Here is a 19,128-nt window from a genome sequence, read left to right as displayed (position 1 = left end):
GGGTCGGATAGGTTCCTGACCTGAACCCCTGTTGTTTTCCAGGGCATTCAGGGAGCAGCACGAAGCCCTGCTAAGGACGGCTGGCCCCTGACCGCCAGTCGTGGGCGGCCACGGGAGCCTATGATGCGGGACATGTGCGGGAAGACCGGACCGTGAGAGGCAAAGGGGGTTTGAGGGTGGAGGGGGTGGGAATTCGGAAGGCAGCACGTCCCACTCTGCAATGAGCCAGCCGGAGTCATTTCCAGACATTTATACCTCATGTACAATCGCTCTCGCTCCAGTCCAATGGATCGACATGACAACGGTCGTTTGACTGACAAGATATCCATTCACTACCTTCCAGCTGCATCCTGTGCTAGCTCCCATCCCCTCTCACCCCCGGGAGTGCGCTGGATGTCAGCAAGGGCAGGACACGGCCCCAGGTTCCCAGGACACGGCCCCAGGTTCCCAGGACACCTCAGTGGCCAAGCCTCAGTGCAGGTCAATGTTCTCGTACTCCTGGTGGTCGGAGTCCTCCAGCTCGATGGCAGGCACCAGGTTGTAATAATCCACCGCCTGGCTCATGTAGAGCTTCTCTCGGTCCACCGAGTCCTTCAGGACGTCCGTCACGCTCACCGTCTCCGCTTCCAGCTCGCTGCCCGCCAGTTCGTCTGCTGCTGCCGCCACCTGGGGGGCCCCCTCGGGGCCCGTCTCCTGGTCGAGGCTCCCATCGTTGACCAGCACCAAGGAATCATCCAAGGCCCCCAGCTTGATTTCCACCTCTTCGTAGAGGTCCCGGTTGCTCCCCAGCAGGGCGGTGGAAGGCTTCAGCAGGATCTGGTTCCTCAGCAGCATGTTCTTCTCGCTCTCGGTGGGGGCAGTGGGCAGCTCACACTGGATATAGTGGAGATGCTCTGCCAGCCCCTTGGCACCGTTCCTCTCCGCTGTGGCCAGGTGGCACTCCGGACTGCGGCTCAGGGCAGAGCCCGTCTTTCTCTTCTGCCTGCAAAAGCACCAGGCGACCAGGGCTAAAATGACCACCAGGGGCAGGCAGATGAAGAGGGCGGTCAAGCTGTGTGCCCGGCAGAGCTCCTTCTTACCGATGTCTCGGATGTCCATGCTGCGGTAACGCTCAGGGGTGCTGCACACCACGACAGAGCCCTGCATGTCCCCGCTGGGTGGCTCTCGGGGATACTTCTCCAGGTCACTGAACAAGGTGCAGGTGCAATCCCAGCTATTGTTGGAGAGGCCGAGCCTGGTGAGAGATGGCTTAAAGACACTGGAGGGAAGGGAGGCCAAGTCATTGAAGCCAAGGTTAACCTCTTGGATTTGGGTGGAAGCTCTCAGGAAGGATTTGGGCAGCTTGTGAAGCTTGTTGCCGTCCAATCGAAGGATCCTCAATCGGGGGGCATCTTCTAGGAAACTTTCTGGAAGCTTTTCCAACTGATTGTGATCCAAGTGCAAAATCTCCAGCATGACGGGCACCCCTGGTGCATTGACAATGTCCAATACGCTGCAATGCGAGAGGTATAGCTCTCTCAGACCTGTTACTCCACCAAAGAGGCTCCAGTCCAGGGAGCGAATTTCAGTCCTGGTGAAGTTCAAACAGCATGTCTGGAGGGCTGGAGCGGCCTGAAAATCAGAGAAGGCCACAACTGTACTGCAGTTGCAGGTTTTTTCCACAGTTCCTAGAGCAAGTCGCGTGGCCAGCAGCAGCCCACCCCACAGTATGAAGGTCCACAGCTCATGACCTAAAGCAAAAAGGGAGAGGAAAATAGATTCGTGATTTCTTCTGAGTAAAAAGAGGTTTGTAACTAACTCACAACAGTTCTTGTACAACAAACACCAATTGTTGAGTAAGCCTGCAGTTCGATCCATTTAATGGATCAATTTAACTCTTGGAGAGCAGTTTCTCTCTTCAAAAACTTTCCAAACTTTATCTGTACAAGGTTCACTTCACCCAGGCCTGAAATGTAGCTGTCTCTGGGGGGGAACCCCGCAGCGTACAGTAATTCTGCAAAGCAGCTTAAGATAGGAAGTGAAAAAGAATCCTATCCTAACTGAAATACAGGGAAACAGCGTGCAGGTACCCAGATGAGAACTTCACAAAGGCCGACCCTGCTGCTTTTATTAAACGTGCCATGGGATCTTTAACAACAATGAATGTTCAGAGCCTCCATTGTACGTGTCGTCGGAAAGATGGCACCCCCCAGCAGCACACCGCCCCCTATTGGCAATGCATGTTTAACCACTATTATTACTTATAGGTAATTAGAGGGATATACTATTGGTCACATCTTCCAAAATCTGCCACCTTTAGCATCTCACATTAAAACACCCTGCAGCAGGGGAGAGGAAAGGGTTGGGGTGACCCCCTGTCCTTCTTTTGAGCCCTAAATATCTGTGACCCACTAGCATCTCCCAGTTGCATCTGGCATGAAAGGAGGGAAGAGGTGAGGTGGAACTGGCTGATTGGGAGGGACTTTCCTTTTTCAGCCACTAACTAAATTCACCCGGCCGCTCTAGCTCCTTCCCAAGAATGGAACCGCCTGCCCCCAGTACGTGGTGGCCATCTAGGACTTTCCTCTGTCTGAGCATGAAACCCAGGCTGATTCTGGCAGGCAGCTGATGTCAAGCTGCTAACGCAGTTTCTGAAGCAACCCAGCCCTGGCACAAACAAACATGGGCAGGAGCCCTGCCTCTCACCTGGTCAGATCCTGCTGCTCTGCAAAGAGTTACCTGCACCAGGTACTCAGCTCAGTGCCCTGGAGCACTGGGGAACACCCTGATTACACCCACTCCAGAGGAGAGCAGTTCCCCAGGCAACGGCTGGGCAAACGTGAGCTCTTGTACTGAAAAGGGGCATGTGTTGTTCAAACCAGAAAGGTGGTGTGTGGGAATCACGCTCCCTAGGGCACAGAGATTGACTGGATACCCATGACCCTGCAATACTTGGCCAATGAGTGATCCAGATTCCTAGGACCAGTGCCCTGGGGTCGTCGGCATCTATGCTGCACAGACAGGACCATGGACTCAAAGGGATCATCCACACACAGAGTAAACTGCAGAAATATGCAGGCTGAGTTAGATCCTGATGGGAGTGAAACCTTTGGTTCCGAGGAGTGTAGGATTTCAGACTCGATGCCCTCCATCATCCCCTCCAGCAGGTCCAGAGCCCCAGCTATCTGCCTGTTCCTCTTGTAGCAGCCACATAAACTCCTTCCCATGGCTATGGCCATTCTTTCAGGGAACCAGCTGGTCTGAGACCCTTCCGTTCACACTGGTGGTTGGAGGCATCTCTCTAGGATACTTCCATACAGCACAGCCACTTCTCTAAGGGTCAGCCAGCCAGGGCTTCCCCACCCAGCCTATAGGGGCAAATCCTGCTCCCCTTTCTTTGATGCAGAGGGCCTTCAATACAGTGGAATCAGTGTGATCCTGCTGCTTAGAGCCAGCAGCACGATATGGGGAACTGCATAAAGGGATCTGCACCCCAAGAGTACCATGGATTGGGGCTCCCTGCACCCCAGCGCGCAGGAGTTAGGGCGTAGGGGCAGGGATCTGGAACAGGTGAGCTCTCCTCCGGAGGCGACGTCATGCTGTCTGCATGTGCAACACCAGAACCAGAGAAATTAACAAAGCCCGTATAACAAAAGGCCACCCAGAACTCCAGTCTGACAGGTCTGACCCCAGTGGCCCAGAGAAGAGCTCTGGGTAAGCTCGAAAGTATGTCTTTCTCACCAGGCAGTTGGTCCCTTGAAAGATACGACCTCACCCCTCTTGAATCTCCAATATCCTGGGACCGACACTGCTGCAGACGGGTCTGACCCTACCTTCTCGTCCACCCCAGGGCCTGTTAGGACCGTGTGTAGCTGCCCCAGCTACCCCAGAATGCCCTGCTATGGACAAGCTGCGGGCATAACTTTGTACTGATGGGCCACAGCAGGGCAGCGGGGCATGGGAGGGGTTGAAATCTAGATGCCAGGCGTTATGTAGGACAGATCAATTCCGTGAAGCTTTCCTGGCATGACAAGCTATGCCAGTGTTGCTGCAAGGTAAGAAAAAGTCAGCCCCACAGGTCTCTGCCGGAGAGCGGGTTCGATCCACCCACGAGGCAGCTGGAGGCAGGGTTCGGAGTTATGCGCGCTCGGCTTGGTTCCCCTCGTCTGGAGTAATCGGCGACACCTAGTGGGTCCTCTGGTGCATTGCGGTGGCTGTGGGGCTAGGGAAGCCCTGCCTGTTTCCCCATTTAAGGGTCAGATGTTTACTGACAGGAAGCATTCACCTCTAGCTCCAATCCTGCCCAGACACCAGCACCTGGGCATCGGGACCTGGTCAGCAGCTTGGGCAGAGCAGGTTGGTGGGTGTTAGTCCAGTGCCAGGAGCCTGAGCTCCCCCCTCGGGGCAGGGTCGAGGTTGGCTGGCAGAGGGGTGTGTGTGGAAAGCTCGACCTGTCGCTACCCATGTCCCGGGGAGAAGCAGGGGGTTCAGTTCCCTGGGCGGTCAGGCTGGGCCCCAGGGGAGCCCGTGCCGAGGGAGGCGTTCGAATGCTTTACAATGCCCGAGATGCAGGAAAGGCTCAGGAGCTGAACCGCTGGAGGGCGAGGAGGGAGATCCTTGGGAATCAAAGCCCCAGGCAGCAGGACCTGCGGTGCATCCGCTCATTCTCCGGAGCCATCAGCCCAGCTGGGGCCAGGCTGCCAGTCCGAGCGCTGGAGACAAAGACCGGCCGCAGCTGCGGTGCTGACGGTAACACGAGCCCCAGGCCACGGACGCTGTTTCCTCTCTCCCAGCTCTCTCTCCACCAGGCCACACGGGGATGGCCCTCAGCAGTGGGGTTACCAGAGACCCCACTGTGTCACCCCCAAATCCGTGACTCCCTAGGCTGGTGGGACGGTGATTCTACCTGGTGGTCCTGGTTCCACACCTGCCTCTCCCCCCGACCCTGCAGTCATTTCTCACCCCTTCTTTCTCTCCTTCAGCTCCCAGTGCTTCCCTTCTCCCTTTCCCCTCTCTCAGTTCCCTTTCCCTCCCCTTGACTCTCTGCCATGATGCCTCCTTATGGCAAGGCTTGGATGCCCTTGTGCAGCCCCAAGACACGACAGGCTGAGGGAATTTTGAGGGCACATCCACGTAGAATGTCTCTGATACAGGCACTGGCCTGTGTCTCCAGGCCCTCAGCAGAGGGGCTGCCCAGACAAGCTAGCGTTCAAATGAGGACCTGGGGATTTGCCCCAGGCTGCCCCCCCATGCTTGGGAGGAGCTCCCTGGAAACATCTGCAAAAGGAACTCCTTGTCCTCCTTTAAATCCCTCCCAGCTCTCCACTGCCATGATGCCTACGGACGACAGCTAAATCGCTGGTGTGCAGGGAGCCCTGCCTGTCACATTGGCCATTGTTTCCTGGGACTCCTTAGTTCACCTGTACCCCACCTGACATCTCATCTTACATTGTAAGCTCTCTGGGGCAGGGGCCGTCCCTTTGCTCTGTCTGCACTGAGCCTAGCACCATGGGGGCCCAGTCCTAGGTGCTACGGTAATATACATAGGAATAATACTGTATGCTGGAGACATTACAGGGCCCCGGGCTCGGTTCCCTGCCATTGTGCGGGACAGGAAACTCCAGCACTTTGGCCCATGTTCCGGTTACAGTCTGTTGGTCTGAGCAGGGGTGGAACAATGAACAATCTCTGCTTATCAGCCCCGCCATCCCCAGAGGAACTCCTGCTCAGCCAGGCACTCCCTGGCCACTTCCTGGCCACTGCCCCTGACGTCGGCTTTACCTCCCCGCCCTGCTCTCCTTAAAGGCCCAGGCCTGGTTTTTAACCAAGAGCCTCTTACGGCTTAAACCCTGAGCAGGCCTGTTCTGGACGCCAGGGTGGCCAATGCTCGGTCTTTCGATGTGGGAAAACGGGGCTCAGGTCCCAGCTGTGGGAAGGACTCTTGGGAGGGGGGGCGGTGTCTCACGAGGGACCGTGTATTGCTCAGCAACTTTCCCCTCTGCTAATTAAGAGGCAGTGTGCACGGGGTGTGTGCGTTTGTTGTGTGCTGTGGGGGTTGGATGGCTCAGGGGACCAGGATGGGATGCAGAGACTTTCACCTCCAACTCCAGTCCAGCCTGAGGCTGGGGGACATGGGACTTAGGCTGGGGGCTCCGGGGGTCTTCCACCACTAGGTGGCTTGTTCCAATCCAGCACAGGCCAATCAGCAATAATGCCCCCCGCCCCTCGCTGGTAGCCCCAGCAAAAGGCCAAGGAGAGCGACCGATGCTGTCACGGCTGGCAGGAGCCCACTTGCCAAAGCCCTGGCTGTACCTGGCCATGGATACACCCAGACCTCCGGGCTGCCTGCCAAGCACCTTTCACCTGCAGGAAATTCACCCTGAAAGCAGCCGTGGGGATGGGCTCCGAAGGGGACCATGAGCTGCCTTCCTGGTGTGCTTTCCCCACCCTGTCCTGCCCCATAAGAGAACCAGGCACCATGGCCCAGTACTGCTCTCGTCCCCTCTGGGCCAGACCCAGCAGGCTGTGATACAAATCTGTGAAACCTGAGGCTCTCCCAGGAAATGTGGGGCCCAGGGCAGCTTGACCGCCGCTTTTCAAGGCGAGGAGCTTTCCTGGGACGGGAAAGGAGAGCCAGCGGCAACACTGGAAGCCCTCTCAGTCACGAAGGCATGTCCCTTTCATTGCACTGCCTTCCTGTTTGCTAGGGCCAGGCCTGTCCCCTGGCAACGGCCCAGGGCCAAGAGCTTGATCACCTGAGCGGGGCGCCATGCCAGCAGCAGACTGGTCACCCACGGACACTGCTCTCAGCGTGGAGCAAAAGCCCTCCCAGCCCCGATGGACGCCTATGGCCTTGATGGCCCAGCTCAGCCGACAGAGCTAAGCCTGGCCCCTGGGATGCCGACTGCGTACCGGCCCCGCCTGGAAACATTTGTCTTCTGTGACTGTCCCAAACACGAGCTCTGTGCGGCTGGGACCTGGCAATGGCAGAGGTTGGCACTGCGGCTTTCCAAGCAGTTACCGCCAACAAACTTCAGCCTTAACTCGTATCCCCCCCATCTCCAATTTACTCCAGGGAGACCGCGTTTCACGGCAGCAGAAACGTTCCCTCCCATGAATTGCTCAGCCAGTGATAGAAAGCAGACCTCCTGAAGGAAGGCTTTAGGACGAACCGGATACTGCAGGGAAGTGGACGGGAGAAAGGTGCTTGTTACTGAGGGTCTAATCAGACCATCTGGGCAGCCCTCACCCGATCTTCTGTGATGCCGAGTGGCAGCTTTCACCGAGCCCCTGCACCTCGTTCTGGTTCCTCTCTGAGCACTGCCCATGAGAAGCCTGGAACTGCAACCCCCTGGCCAGGGGGAACGGGCACAGAGTGGCACATACACCCAGCAGGGTCGTGGATGGCAGCAGCTACAAGCAGCTCGCTGACACAGCAGGAAAGAGAGTCCAGCAGCAACGGGGTATCCAGCTCATGGTGATCAGCACCACTCCCGCTCTGTTCACATTCCCTTCTGTCTCTGTAGGCCCTGTACGTGGCTGTATGCCACTGCTCCCCAGCACAGCCAGCCAGCATGGCCGGAGCAGGGGGAGTGGAGCCGGCTCACGGTATCTTCCCCCCTGCCTCTGAAGCACCAAGTGGAACTCCCACCCACTGTGTGCAACCGCAGAACTGGACCATTGCGCAGCGGCAAGGAAACGCCCCCGTTCCCCTTGGCTGGTCACAGCACGCTGCATGGCTGCTCCTCTCTCGTGTCCCGGGGCCTGGGCTCTGAGCTGAGGAAAGCACTTTTGCGCTTACTTTTCACTGCATCCCCTTCCACCCCATGCACCCCCCCCATTGTTACAGGGGCTCTAGAGAATACATGGATCCTGGGTTTACACCCCCTACTCCTACATGGGTATACATGAAAAATCATGAAGGCTGTCACCCGGTTAGAGTCAGATTTCACAGACTCTGGGCAAGATTTTCAACGGTGATTAGGCCAGGGGTTCAGAGCCGGCCTTAGGGAAAATGGTGCCCTTGGCTCCCGGGCTCCCCGCCCTGTCACCTCTGGCCCCTGCTGCGACCCCCCACACACACACTTTCTGCAGCCTCGAACCCCAGGCCTGCCCTATTTCTTGCCTCTTGACCACAGCGCCCTGGGCAGTCGCCTACCCCTAAGGCTAGCCCTGCAGGGGTTCCCAAACTTTTTGCCAGCTCGAAACCCACTGTAATTAATTATTTCCTCCCGAGGCCCCGCAGAGAGCATGGAGGGCGCCATTTTGTAGAGCAGAGTGGTCTCCGTGCATTGTGGTCTCACATGGACGGTGCGTCCGAGGTCCCAAAATGGCATCCTCCACACACGAGGGGCCACCGCCACCCCATCTGCTGGTTTCCCACTTTGGGAACTGCTGGACTTGGGCAGCCTAACTTGCAATTTCTTTTAAAGGGGCTAGTTTTTCAAAGGGGAGTGCTCAGCACTTCCTGAGAAATAGGCCCCTCTGAGGTGTTTCAGGTGGGGCCCCCAAAATCACTAGCCACTTTTGAAAATCTTGGCTTCTGACAGCTACATTCTTGGAGCCCAAAAGACCTACATCCCTTTTCAGCAAGGATGCATTTTGCAGGTCGCCAGCACCTTCCACCCAAGGGTCTCAAGGCCCTTTACAAACATTCCCCTGTGAGGTAGGAAATTAACAGTCTTTCCACCTCACAGAGACTTGCTCCAAGTTACAAAATGAATCAGCAGCAGAAGTGGGAATGGCGCTTAATTCCAACGGGGAGAGGTGCTGGGGCATAAGCAATTTTTTAATTTTCATAACTGATGCGGCGAGCCTGGAGGGGCCGGGGCTCTGAACTGCCAGGCCCGGAGGCTGCCCGGGCTCAGACCTGCCAGGCCGGGAGGGGCCGGGGCTCAGACCTGCCAGGCCCTGGCACAAATTAAACAGTGTTGATGATCAGGAACTATTTTTGTCCGTCTCTTCCCTCGCAGCAACAGGCGCCCCCAGTAGGGTGGCCAGTCAGCAAGTGTGAAAAGTGGGGGTGGGGGGTAATAGGCGCCTATATAAGGCAACGCCACGAACATAGGGACATCTGGTCACCCTAGCCCCCCCCCCGGGCTAGACTGGGGCACTGAAGTCGGGATTGACGCCGGGGGAAGAGCGCCCCCTATTGAGTCACCTGCCCCAACGCTGGGGCACCAAACTTGGGAGAACCCAGGCGGTGCTCGGCTGGGGAAGGGCGCACGGACTCCCGGCCCTGGTGGCCCAGCGGGAGAGGGGTCTCCGCGCCGGGCAGCTGGAGGGACCAGGTGGCCCCTGCCCTCGCCGCCCCTTGTGAATGGAGCCCAGGGGACGCGCAGGCCCCCGTTCCCGGAAAGCCGGGCAGCAGGACGGGCACTGGGGAAACCCAGCCAAACAGACCCGTGGGCGGCGGGACCCAGCCAAGCCCGAGCGCACCCGCTCCCCGGCAGCCTGGCCTCGCTGCTCCGCCCGAGCCGGAGCGGGCCAGGGCCGGGTCAGTCGCTCCGCGCCCGGGGGGTGCGTGGGAATGCGCCCGCGGAGCCCAAGGGGCGCGGAGTGGACGGGCAGCCGGGGCGGGGGGCGCCCGGGGCTGGAGGGAGGCGGACCCCGGTCCCGGGACAGCGCCGCCGGGCAACCCTCACTCACCTCCCGCGGCGGGTCCCATCCTCCCGCGGGGGCTCTCCGGGGAGCCGAGCGGCGGGGCCCCGTCTCAGGTGTCCATGCCGGGCTGCGCTCCGCGCTCTCTCGGGCCGGCCCTCCCGGGGTGTGGCCCGCCCGGCGCCCAGCAGCGGCTCCGCCTCGGCTTGAGCCGCCTGCGGAGCAGAGGCAAGTCACTCCCCGCCCTCCGGGATTTCCCAGTCCCCCGCCGCCCGGTCCCCTGCCCCAGAGCTAGCCCCCTTCTCTCCAGCCTCCCACCTCCAGCCCCCTTCTCCGCAGTCCCCTTCTCTCCAGCCCCCCAGTATCCCGCCCCCACCCCCTTCTCCTTCCCAGTTCCCTGCTATCCAGCCCCCTTCTTCTCCCTAACCCTTCTCCCATCCAGCCACCCCATATCCACCCCCTCATTCCCCAGCACCCCCTTTTCAGCCACCCCCCAGTATGCAGTCTTCCTCTGGTTCCCCAGCCCCTCCATATCCAGCCCCCTCCCTTCTCCCCAGCCCCCCCCTTTTTCAGTGTGTGTCCCCCCCATATCCTGCACTCTTCTTTCTTCCCAGCCCCCAGCATTCTCCTCTTCCAGCTCCCAACCTCCAGCCCCAGGAATTCCTCAACTCCAGCCTCTCCCCCTCCAGCCCCCAGGCCCCTGCTAGGCACCTGGCTGACGTTCCCCATCCCCTGTGGGTGGTGGGAAGCAGCTGCGTGTGTGTCTCTGTGTGTCTATTTCACCATCAGTGGAAACCCACCCAGAGCCGGGGGACACCAGCCCAGGCAACATGCACAACCCCGTGACTGAGAGTGTGTGTAAACTAGGGAGCCCTGGGGCCCTGCTGCCATCCCTGTGTACACCGGTGTTCCTGTGCAAAGGGCCGTAGCTGGGAACGATCGGGATGGAATTGACAGGAGAACGCTTATGCTGGGGCTTTTGGGTGTGCAATAGTGGCCGTGGGGGAGGGCCTGGCTGGGACCCCATCACTTGGGATAGACCAACTGGACAAAGCACTTGGAATTGCGCTGTAGGGCCAGGAGGAGGTCTGAGGGGGTTTATCCATCTCTAGTTCCCTCCATTCCTGATTCTAGGAAATGCAGGGGGATGGGATCTGACTGGCTGCTGACCCAAGGTGTGTCCTCCTCTCTGTGGCCTTTATCCTGCAAACACCCACTTGCTTACCTTGATGCACACGAGTATTTCTGTTGAGTTCAGTGGGACTCAGATCTCGGTGGTTAGGTGCTGAGCGACTAGTTAGGCATCTAAATGCTTTTGAGGATCTGGGCCTAACTCCTGTGCGTAAAGTTAAAAGTGAATGTAAACGCTTGCAGGATTGGGGCCAAATAGATCAAAGATTCTCCCCTCCCATTGTGTCTATTGTGAATTTTCTTTTCCCCAGTACAAGCAAAAGCCCAGGGGCACTTGGAACTGGAGAGGGAAAAGAGCCCCAGGCTGAGGAAACAAAGCTAAACAAAAAGGAAAATTATTAATACATAATACTAAGGCTTGGTAACTAACATCTTTGAAACACCAACCATGCTAAGGGATAAATCCTTGCTCCAGCTCTGCAGGGTGGGGAAGTCATAAAATGTTGATTCCCACCGTGACTCTCGGAGACAGATCAAAATGACTGTACAGCTAGGTAAACTGAGGCTCAGGTAGAGGCAGGATGCCCCAGCGCCCTGAACCTTTCAACCATCCTTTAAACCTGTGCAAACCTTGTGCATCAAACCAGTAGCATTTGACACCCACTTTGCACATATGTAAGTGACTACGCAAGACTGGAGAGAATCAGCCCACAGTTGACTAGCAGGGGAGTGTGTGTGTGTGTGTGATGGATAATACCGGTGAGGGTCTGACTGTACTCACAGGCCTTGTCTGTACTTAAAAACACTGCTGCTGTCCCTACACCTTCAAAATCCTGCTAGTGTAGACACAGTTATACCAGCAAAAAGGAGCTTTTGTCGGCACAGCTCATGCCAGTTTGAAATCGGACAGAAGCAGGTTTTTGCCAGTATAACTGCATCTACAACAGGGCTTTTGCCGGCCCAGCTACATCATAAAAACAATCGTACCCCAACCAGCATTGCATGCTGGCAAAACGTTTAAGTGTAGACCTGGCCTAGCATGAGATCTGTGTCTGAGCATGCTCAGTGCAAACTAAATGTTTCCAGAAGCCTGGGGAGGCTTGGTGTGAGCTGAGTGCTCCTATGGCTAATAATAAATGTATTTGGCCTTTTCTCCAGCCACTCTGCCTCCTAAGCACCTATTAAGCATTCCAGAGATCACAGTACATGCCTGGAATAAACGGTGCCGTGATGCATGCTAAGAGGTTGTTATGGCTCATCATTTAAGACACAAGTAGGTAGGGGCCAATAGTTTAAAGGGTTTATTGATTTGCTTTTATCAGCTGACATAGGTGAGGTACCCCTGCAAGCTGTGATAGTAGTTAGGGCTTACACTGTTTTATTCGTCTTTTGAGCTTTCTACAATTAAAGGAATGGAACCAATTTTAAAAGGTGCAGTACCTGGAAATTTTGTTCTGTGTGTGCAGCACCTAACGCAGTGGGGCCCTGGTCCATGGCTCCCCCCTTACTCCTGTTACAAGTGACAGCTAAGCTCACTCTACCTGAAAGAGGTTAGAGGGGAGGAAAGACTTTCTCAGTTTTCCAGAGTGTTAGCTTTGTGCATTGGTCTAGTCAGTTTCACGGTTTCCTTTGCAGAGGCAGGTGGTTTGTCAGTTTCCGTGTCTTGTCTGTATGGTTCTTTCTCACAGCAGCCAGAGAGAGAAAAACACGTTTTAAAAACAGGAAAATGTGGTTGTCAAGCCGCAGAAATAGGCAGGGAGACCCTGGGGCAGCTGATGGTCTTGGAACGGCTTTTAACTCATGTTTGAAAAGTGACTAGATTTCATTGCTGTAAGAAGTCCACTGGAGTGGACCCCGCCTGCCTTTCCAGTGTTACTTCTCTTCCCGTTGCCTGACTGACCCTGTGAGTGTGTCCGCGGCACGTCCCCAAGAGACACTGCCCACACATCCGGATCTGTCACCTCCTGAGCTCAGGTGGGTCACCAGCAAGAGCTGATGGTAGCAGATGAGCAACGGCCTTATGAGCAGGCAGCTGGGCTCCGTCTGCAGCAGGCAGCAAACAAAACAAACTCCATAGCAACACAAGGCCGCGCGTTCTCCTGGCTGGGGATTTCAGACACGAAGCAGAGTGGGTGAAACAGAAACAGACAGTTCCCTTTTGGGTGTGATGCAGGGAACGAGTGCTTGAAGGTTACAGGAAGTGAGGGTGTAGAGAGGAAGGATGGTGCATTGGGTAGGGTGCTAGCCAGGGAAACCGGGTTTCAAGTCCCTGCTCTGCTACAGTCTCCCTGTGTGACCAGGGCATGTCCCTTCGTCTCCGTTCTCCATCTGTACAATGGGGTCATAGCCCTGCCTTCCCTCCCAGGGCTGTTGCGAGGATAAGAACAGTAGATTGTGAGGTCTCAGATACTCTGGAGAAAGGGACCAGACAAGGACTGCAGATGGATGGCTTTTGCTATGCAATACTCAGTGCTGGAAGCAGAGAGGCCTTCCTCATAGTCCTGCAAATGTGGTCTAGTGGTGAGAGTCTCGCTGGGACTCCAGACCCTGGGTATTCCTAGAGTTTAAGGCCAGAAGGGACCATTCGGATCATCCCGTCTGACCTCCTTGCCAGCAGAGAGCTTAGAGCCTCTCCTAGTGATCCCTGCATCGAGTGCATGACATGTGGTTGAGCTATCATGGATCTTTTAGAATGATATCCGGGCCTGATTTAAAGAATTAAAATGACAGAGAATCCTCCCCATCCCTAGGTCAGCTGTTTGATGGCTAATTACCATCACTTAGAAATCAGGCCTTATTTCAAGTCTGAATTTGTCTAGCTTCAGCCTCCAGCCACTGGATCTCATTCTGTCTTTTCCTGCTAGGTTAAAGAGCCCTTGGCTGACTCAGAAATCTCCTCCCCTCTGAGGTACTTGTAGGCCATGAGCAAGTCCCCTCTTAATTTTTTTTGGATAAACTCAATAGATTGACTTTCTTCAGACCCTCATTGGAAGGCAGGTTTTCCAGACCTCAGATCATTCTTGTAGCTCTTTCCTGAACCCTTTCCAATTGGTTACCATCCTTTCTGAAGTGTGGACACCAGAGCTGGACGCAGCAGCCAGTAATGGCCTCTCTGATGCTGTATCCAGAGGTGATGCCCACCCTTCTACTCTACCTGATCAGCCATTCCCAGCTCTGTCACTGGGTGACCCAGGAGAAATCACACCCCAGCTTTAAAATGGGGATAGTGATCCAGCCCCAACTTTGCAAGGGATGCTGAGCTCCGGGAATGAGAAGCACTGCATGAATCAGGGTACCACTCTCCTTCTATAGTCTGCCTTCCCACCCAGAGGGGTTTCCGGTCTGCTTTCCCAAGAGCTGTGCACTGGGTCAGGGGCACTCCCTTCTGAAAACCTCAGCCTTGGTCTGTAATGCCCCGTGTCCTCCCCAGGAAATCAGGTGGCTGGCGGGGGACTCAGTGGCTGAAACCACATCCTGTCTCCCTGGTCGATGGCCCCTGACCACCATTCTGGTGCGGGATCCCGGACATGCCTTACCCACTCCCTTGCTCTCATGGACACTTTACCTTTCTTGTTTTCTTGATCTCCCCTGACTCTAAAATAAAAGCTGGTCCCTGCCTCCTTTCAACCTGTGACCTGGGATATTTAACTGCCCCCTGCATGGGCCCTGCTAGAAGCTGACGGGGGGAGCTGGATCTAATGCTACAGCATTACACTGCAAACATATATACACCCAAGCAGGTCAGTTTCCACCCAGCACAGGTAGCAATGTACACACAGAGCAAGGCACACACAGGTACGTTGTCAGGCCCACACACACACAGAGCAAAGCACACACAGGTACGTTGTCAGGCCCACACACACACAGAGCAAGGCACACACACGTATGTTGTCAGATCTATGTTCCTCCACCAGAGGGCAGTAGTACCTACAAATATAAAACATAAGCGAGAGGGTAGGACTCCATCCGGCACGAGGTGTGATTCTTGTACCCCGGCACAGCCAGGGGAGGCCTGCACAAGCAGGTCTGATTCTTTCCAACAGAGGGCAATAATGCCATGCACGCTATCTGGTTTAATTCCTCCCAGCCGGTGCCAGTAGCGAACGCACCCCTGCGGACGCAGGAGCGGATTCCTCCCCGCACCAGGCAGCGTTATGCCGATGTGTTGTCTCACGCATGCTCTCACCTACATGGTGTTCTCCATATGATAAATTGCAAACCCCTATAGCAATGGAGATTGCAGTTATGTGTTTTGACCAGCTCCCCTGCATTGCTCTGCCCACCATTCCATTTCCCCTGGGACTTACTCTAACACCCCAAGCCTCTGAGCAGCCTTAAAGAACCAAATGCCCTCACCCCAAGTCAGCCCACCAAAGAAACGATTCCTTCTTTCCTCCTAATGTGGAATTTTATAGTTACCCGACACTCAGGCCATGGGTCAAATCCAAATCCTTACTGTGAATCTGGGGGAAAGACCTTGCTCCGAAGGCATGGCGTGACCTCTGACCTTGGTGGGATTTGCGTGTGACCCTTCAAACACTCAGATGTCACCTCTCGGTTCTGTGTTCCAGGTTCACTTAAAACATCATCAGATCTTTACACCTTCTGCTCTTGAGCTGTATAGGGAGGTGAGTCCTAGTGATGGGAGCCCAGGCCTGGCACTGGCTCCCGCTTTGTCTTTGGGCAAATCACTTCATCGAGTCATGCCTCATTTTCCCCTTCTGTAAAATGGAGACACTGATACTTACCTCATAGGCGGCTGTGGGGTTTAATTATGTCCCACTTGTTCAGTGCTGGGAAGATGGAAAGTGCTTTGCAGGTACTAGGCCCTGTGCTGGTGCATGGATTTTATAGCCCCTTGTCTATTGTTTTGCAGGACACCTCTGTCAGCCATGTTTTGTCAGGCAGAGTTTAACGCAGCCCCTGGTTTAGCTGAGCCTCCATCCAGTTTGATCAAAACCTCAGGAACTGAGCATTTGCATCAATAATCATACAAGCTCCATCCTCTGCTTTCATTAGCTTGGATCCCTCTGAGGAGGGGTGATTCAATCAGTGAGCATTTAATTAAAGTCTCTCTGGTCCCATCACCAGAGTATCCAAATGCCTCATAATTTCTAATGTGTTTATCCTACCACCACCCCAGGGAGGAAGGGCAGCGCTGTTATCCCCTTTGCACAGGTAGGGGACTCGGCCGAGGGAGCCTGTGGCTAGCAAGGACTTGAACCAAGATCGCTGTAGTCATAGGCTACTATTCTAGCTGCTGGGCCACCCTCCCTCGCAGCCTTAATGCACCCTGGCATGTAATCAATGAAGGTGCTGAATGAGAGAGTTCACCAGAACCCAAGGGAAACCCACGTCAGGAATGAAACTGCTGTCCAGGGTGTGTCATTGACACATGAGCGCTGCCATGTGCCCTGCAAGCTGTGCCATGCCCCCTGCTGGTGGGGTGGGTAACAACACAGCCCCTTAACTCCTGCTGATGGGACCGGATTGGATCAGTAGAAGGGGAGGCTGCAATGTAGCTTAAAAATGAATGAAAAATGGCTCTTAGGACAGAAAAAAAACCTATTGAATAACCTAGAGGCCAAATGTTTAAAGGCGCCATGGATCTCAGGGCTGCTCCCCACTCCACAGAGCTTGCTGCCTGTCTCCTGGTCCAGCCAGTGCAGTCCTATCCCGGCAGGGATCAGTGCAGGGACAGCTCCATTGGCCTAGGGCTCCCAGCCAAGCTCTGGCCTCCTGCTCTCTGGAGTGGGCTCCTCACCCGAACCCCCCCCCTTGTAATTCAGCCAGGTGCCCAGGCCAAGGTGATCCATTGGCTAGTGACTGCAGCATCCCTCGTGGTGGAAAAGCAACAGGGTGCAGGTGGAGTGCATGCGAGAGGTTCTTTCCTGAGGCTGCTGGACATGGGCTGACCCCGTGGCGCTTTCTGAGTAGCCCATCTTGTGCTGCGTGGTGGCACCTCACAGCCTCTCTAAGTCCTAGTCTGGCCTCTTCAGTCAAGAACCGGCCCACCCTAAATGAATCCAGCTCTGGCCTCAGCTGGCGTCTTTTAACTGGGGAGGCCACATTGCTTGGGGGGATGGAACTTCTCAGCCCTGGGAGGCGGCCCCAGACCTACTCTCCTATCCTAGCACTGTCCAGGGTGCCCCCAGGTGAATCGCACGCCAGGGGCCCAGTGAGAGTCACGTATCAACTCCAGCTTTAAACCCCCAAGGGCAGGAGTCCAGAGCCAACGGCAAAATGCTGACACCAGCCAGATCACAGATGCTGTTCTAGAGCCCGTGCGGTCACAGATGCTGTTCTGGAGCCCGGTCCTGCTGCCATTGACGTAAAGGATTGGGCCCCAGGGTTGGACACCCACCTCTGGCTGAGGCTTGTGGTTTGCAGGGGTGACTGGGGTGTGTGAAATTCTGCCGTCCCCTGGGCTAAGAGACTGCTTCCCCAGCCGCGGCCGGGAGGAGAAGGGGAGCGTCCCGATTGCAAGCCAGGATCAGCACCGGCTCGGGCTCCCTCTCATCCGGTCACTGCCAGAGGCTACACAAGTGGGGCAAAGAGCAGAGCGGGGTGTTTCTGGGGTCCACGCACCCAGGAGGAAGGAGGCCTAGCCCCCCGGGTGGTCTCTGGAAGCTGTGTGTGACTAGGAGAAGGGGAGGCAAACCCAGAGCACAGCTGCTGGGCTCTGAGCAGCCGGTAGAGGGAACCCAAGGCCTGTGACTCAGAACCCAGCCCAGTTGTGCCATGGCCAGGAAACAAACAGTGGGATGGTATCAGGGGTACCCCCTCCTGCCCAGAGGCCGATTGATGAGCAGAGCAGAGGGGTGTTAGGGGCTGCAGGCACCTGGCTGGCCAGCCTGTTTGGGGGGCGGTTCCTGGGCTGGGTAACCCAGGGAGATCCAGCGGCACCTTTTGCATTTCCCAAATGCTGCGATGGATTCTACATGCGAGGCTGGCTGGGCTCCCTCCTCCTGCCTCCTTCCTAGGCCTGCAAGGCTCTGACCTGAGCCCAATGCTCTGCTGAGCTGCACCCCTGCCCCAGAGGGATCCCCACAAAAGGGAGCGGGAAACTCGGTCTCCACGGCCCATTCAGTCCTTGAACTCTCTGCTGGGGACACTGGCGATCAAGCTTCCAGCTTAGGCACTTATCCATATACCCCCGTTACTGGGGCGTCATGCTTACAGCTGTTAACCCTCTCATGCCCCTGTGAGGCAGGGCACTGCTATCATTGCCAGGGAACAGATGGGGAACTGAGGCTAAACCCCAATGGAAGCTGGGCACCTAGTTACCTTGGAGGATCTGGGCTTAAGTGACTTGGCCAAGGTCACGCAGGGGGGCTGCAGCAGAGCAGGGATTTCAGCTCAGGTCTTCCAAGTCCTAGCTTAGCGCCCTAAGCACTAGACCATCCCCTCTGCTGCCCCTAGGTGCTGGCCTGTGACACCCTCGGACTCCCATCCCCCACAGGCCACTGCGGCAGCAACCTGAACTTAAGGGTGAAAGGCTCCAGCCCCCTCACTGCCAATCAAACTCTACCAGGGCTCCTCCAGCACCGGGGCTGTGTTGTTCTGTCAAGTCAGCTCCTTGTGGAGAAGGTTCCACGGGGCTGGGGCCTCCATCGGAAAGCGCAGGGTTGCCCCGTGACGCCTCCGGCCCCCTCCCGAGCCTGGAAACAGGGGCTGGGGGGTGGCTACGGCTGGGTGGAGAGGGTTAGTTTCTGTGAAGTGGTGAAGGTCTCCTCGGCATCTGTTCTCACTGGGGGCGGGGCTCCCTTGTGTTTGTTGTGGTGGTGGCTGGTATGTTCGTTTCCTGTGTGATAGCTGGAAATGTGAGAGAAACAGAGCAAGGGGGAGAGACAGAGAGGAATCATTGCTTATGCTCAGTGCCTCATTTTCTCCATCTCTAAAATGGGCGTGAGGCTAAATGGGTGGGTCATGAGGCTAAATCCGTCTGTGCTTGCAAAGGGCTGAGCTCCTTGGATGCTGGAGCTAGGCTGAAGGTCATTCTAGTACATAGCTCTCTGCAGCCTCAGAGAGCACTCTACACTTTAAGTTAATGAAGCTTTCCTGTCCTCTGGGAGGTAGGCGGGTAACACGTCTCTTAGTGGATAGGTGGGGAAACAGAGGCACAGAGCAGGGAAGAGACTTGCCCAGAATCACACAGCAAGTCAGGGACAGAGCTTGGGAAAGACAAAGGAATTGGTTCTTCACATTCGCTTGCATTAAGGGCCATTGACACTTTCTCCGTTGCCTGGTGAGCTGTGAAGGCCACAACATTGGGTCCGTTTCTCTTTGAAGAGGATCCTTGAATGGAAACTTGGGGTGGTCCAGGAAGGTGAGGAGAACAGCTGGGGAGGGGAGATGGGGGTGAAGTAAGTGATGCTCCCTTGAGAAGTCTTGTTTCTTTGAACCCTAGAAGAGAGA

At 56.0% G+C, this 19,128-nt stretch overlaps 1 protein-coding gene across 1 annotated transcript; it reads right to left on the bottom strand.

Annotated features, from left to right (window-relative positions):
• Window positions 1-235: 235 nt before the first annotated feature.
• On the bottom strand, window positions 236-9,757 carry LOC311525261 (uncharacterized protein). The gene is made up of 2 exons (XM_084637223.1): window positions 9,628-9,757; window positions 236-1,730 (listed from the first exon to the last, which is right to left on the bottom strand). Exons 1-2 carry the CDS (start codon window positions 9,644-9,646, stop codon window positions 472-474), a joined length of 1,278 nt encoding a protein of 425 aa, XP_084493349.1. The 5' UTR covers window positions 9,647-9,757; the 3' UTR covers window positions 236-471.
• Between the last annotated feature and the right edge of the window lie 9,371 nt (window positions 9,758-19,128).

The sequence above is a fragment of the Lepidochelys olivacea genome (genome assembly GCF_965140295.1).
Source record: "Lepidochelys olivacea isolate rLepOli2 genome assembly, chromosome: 8".
Taxonomy (NCBI): Eukaryota; Metazoa; Chordata; order Testudines; family Cheloniidae; genus Lepidochelys; species Lepidochelys olivacea.
Note: the sequence above shows the minus strand (reverse complement) of the source record. Positions and strands in the feature narration are given on the sequence as shown.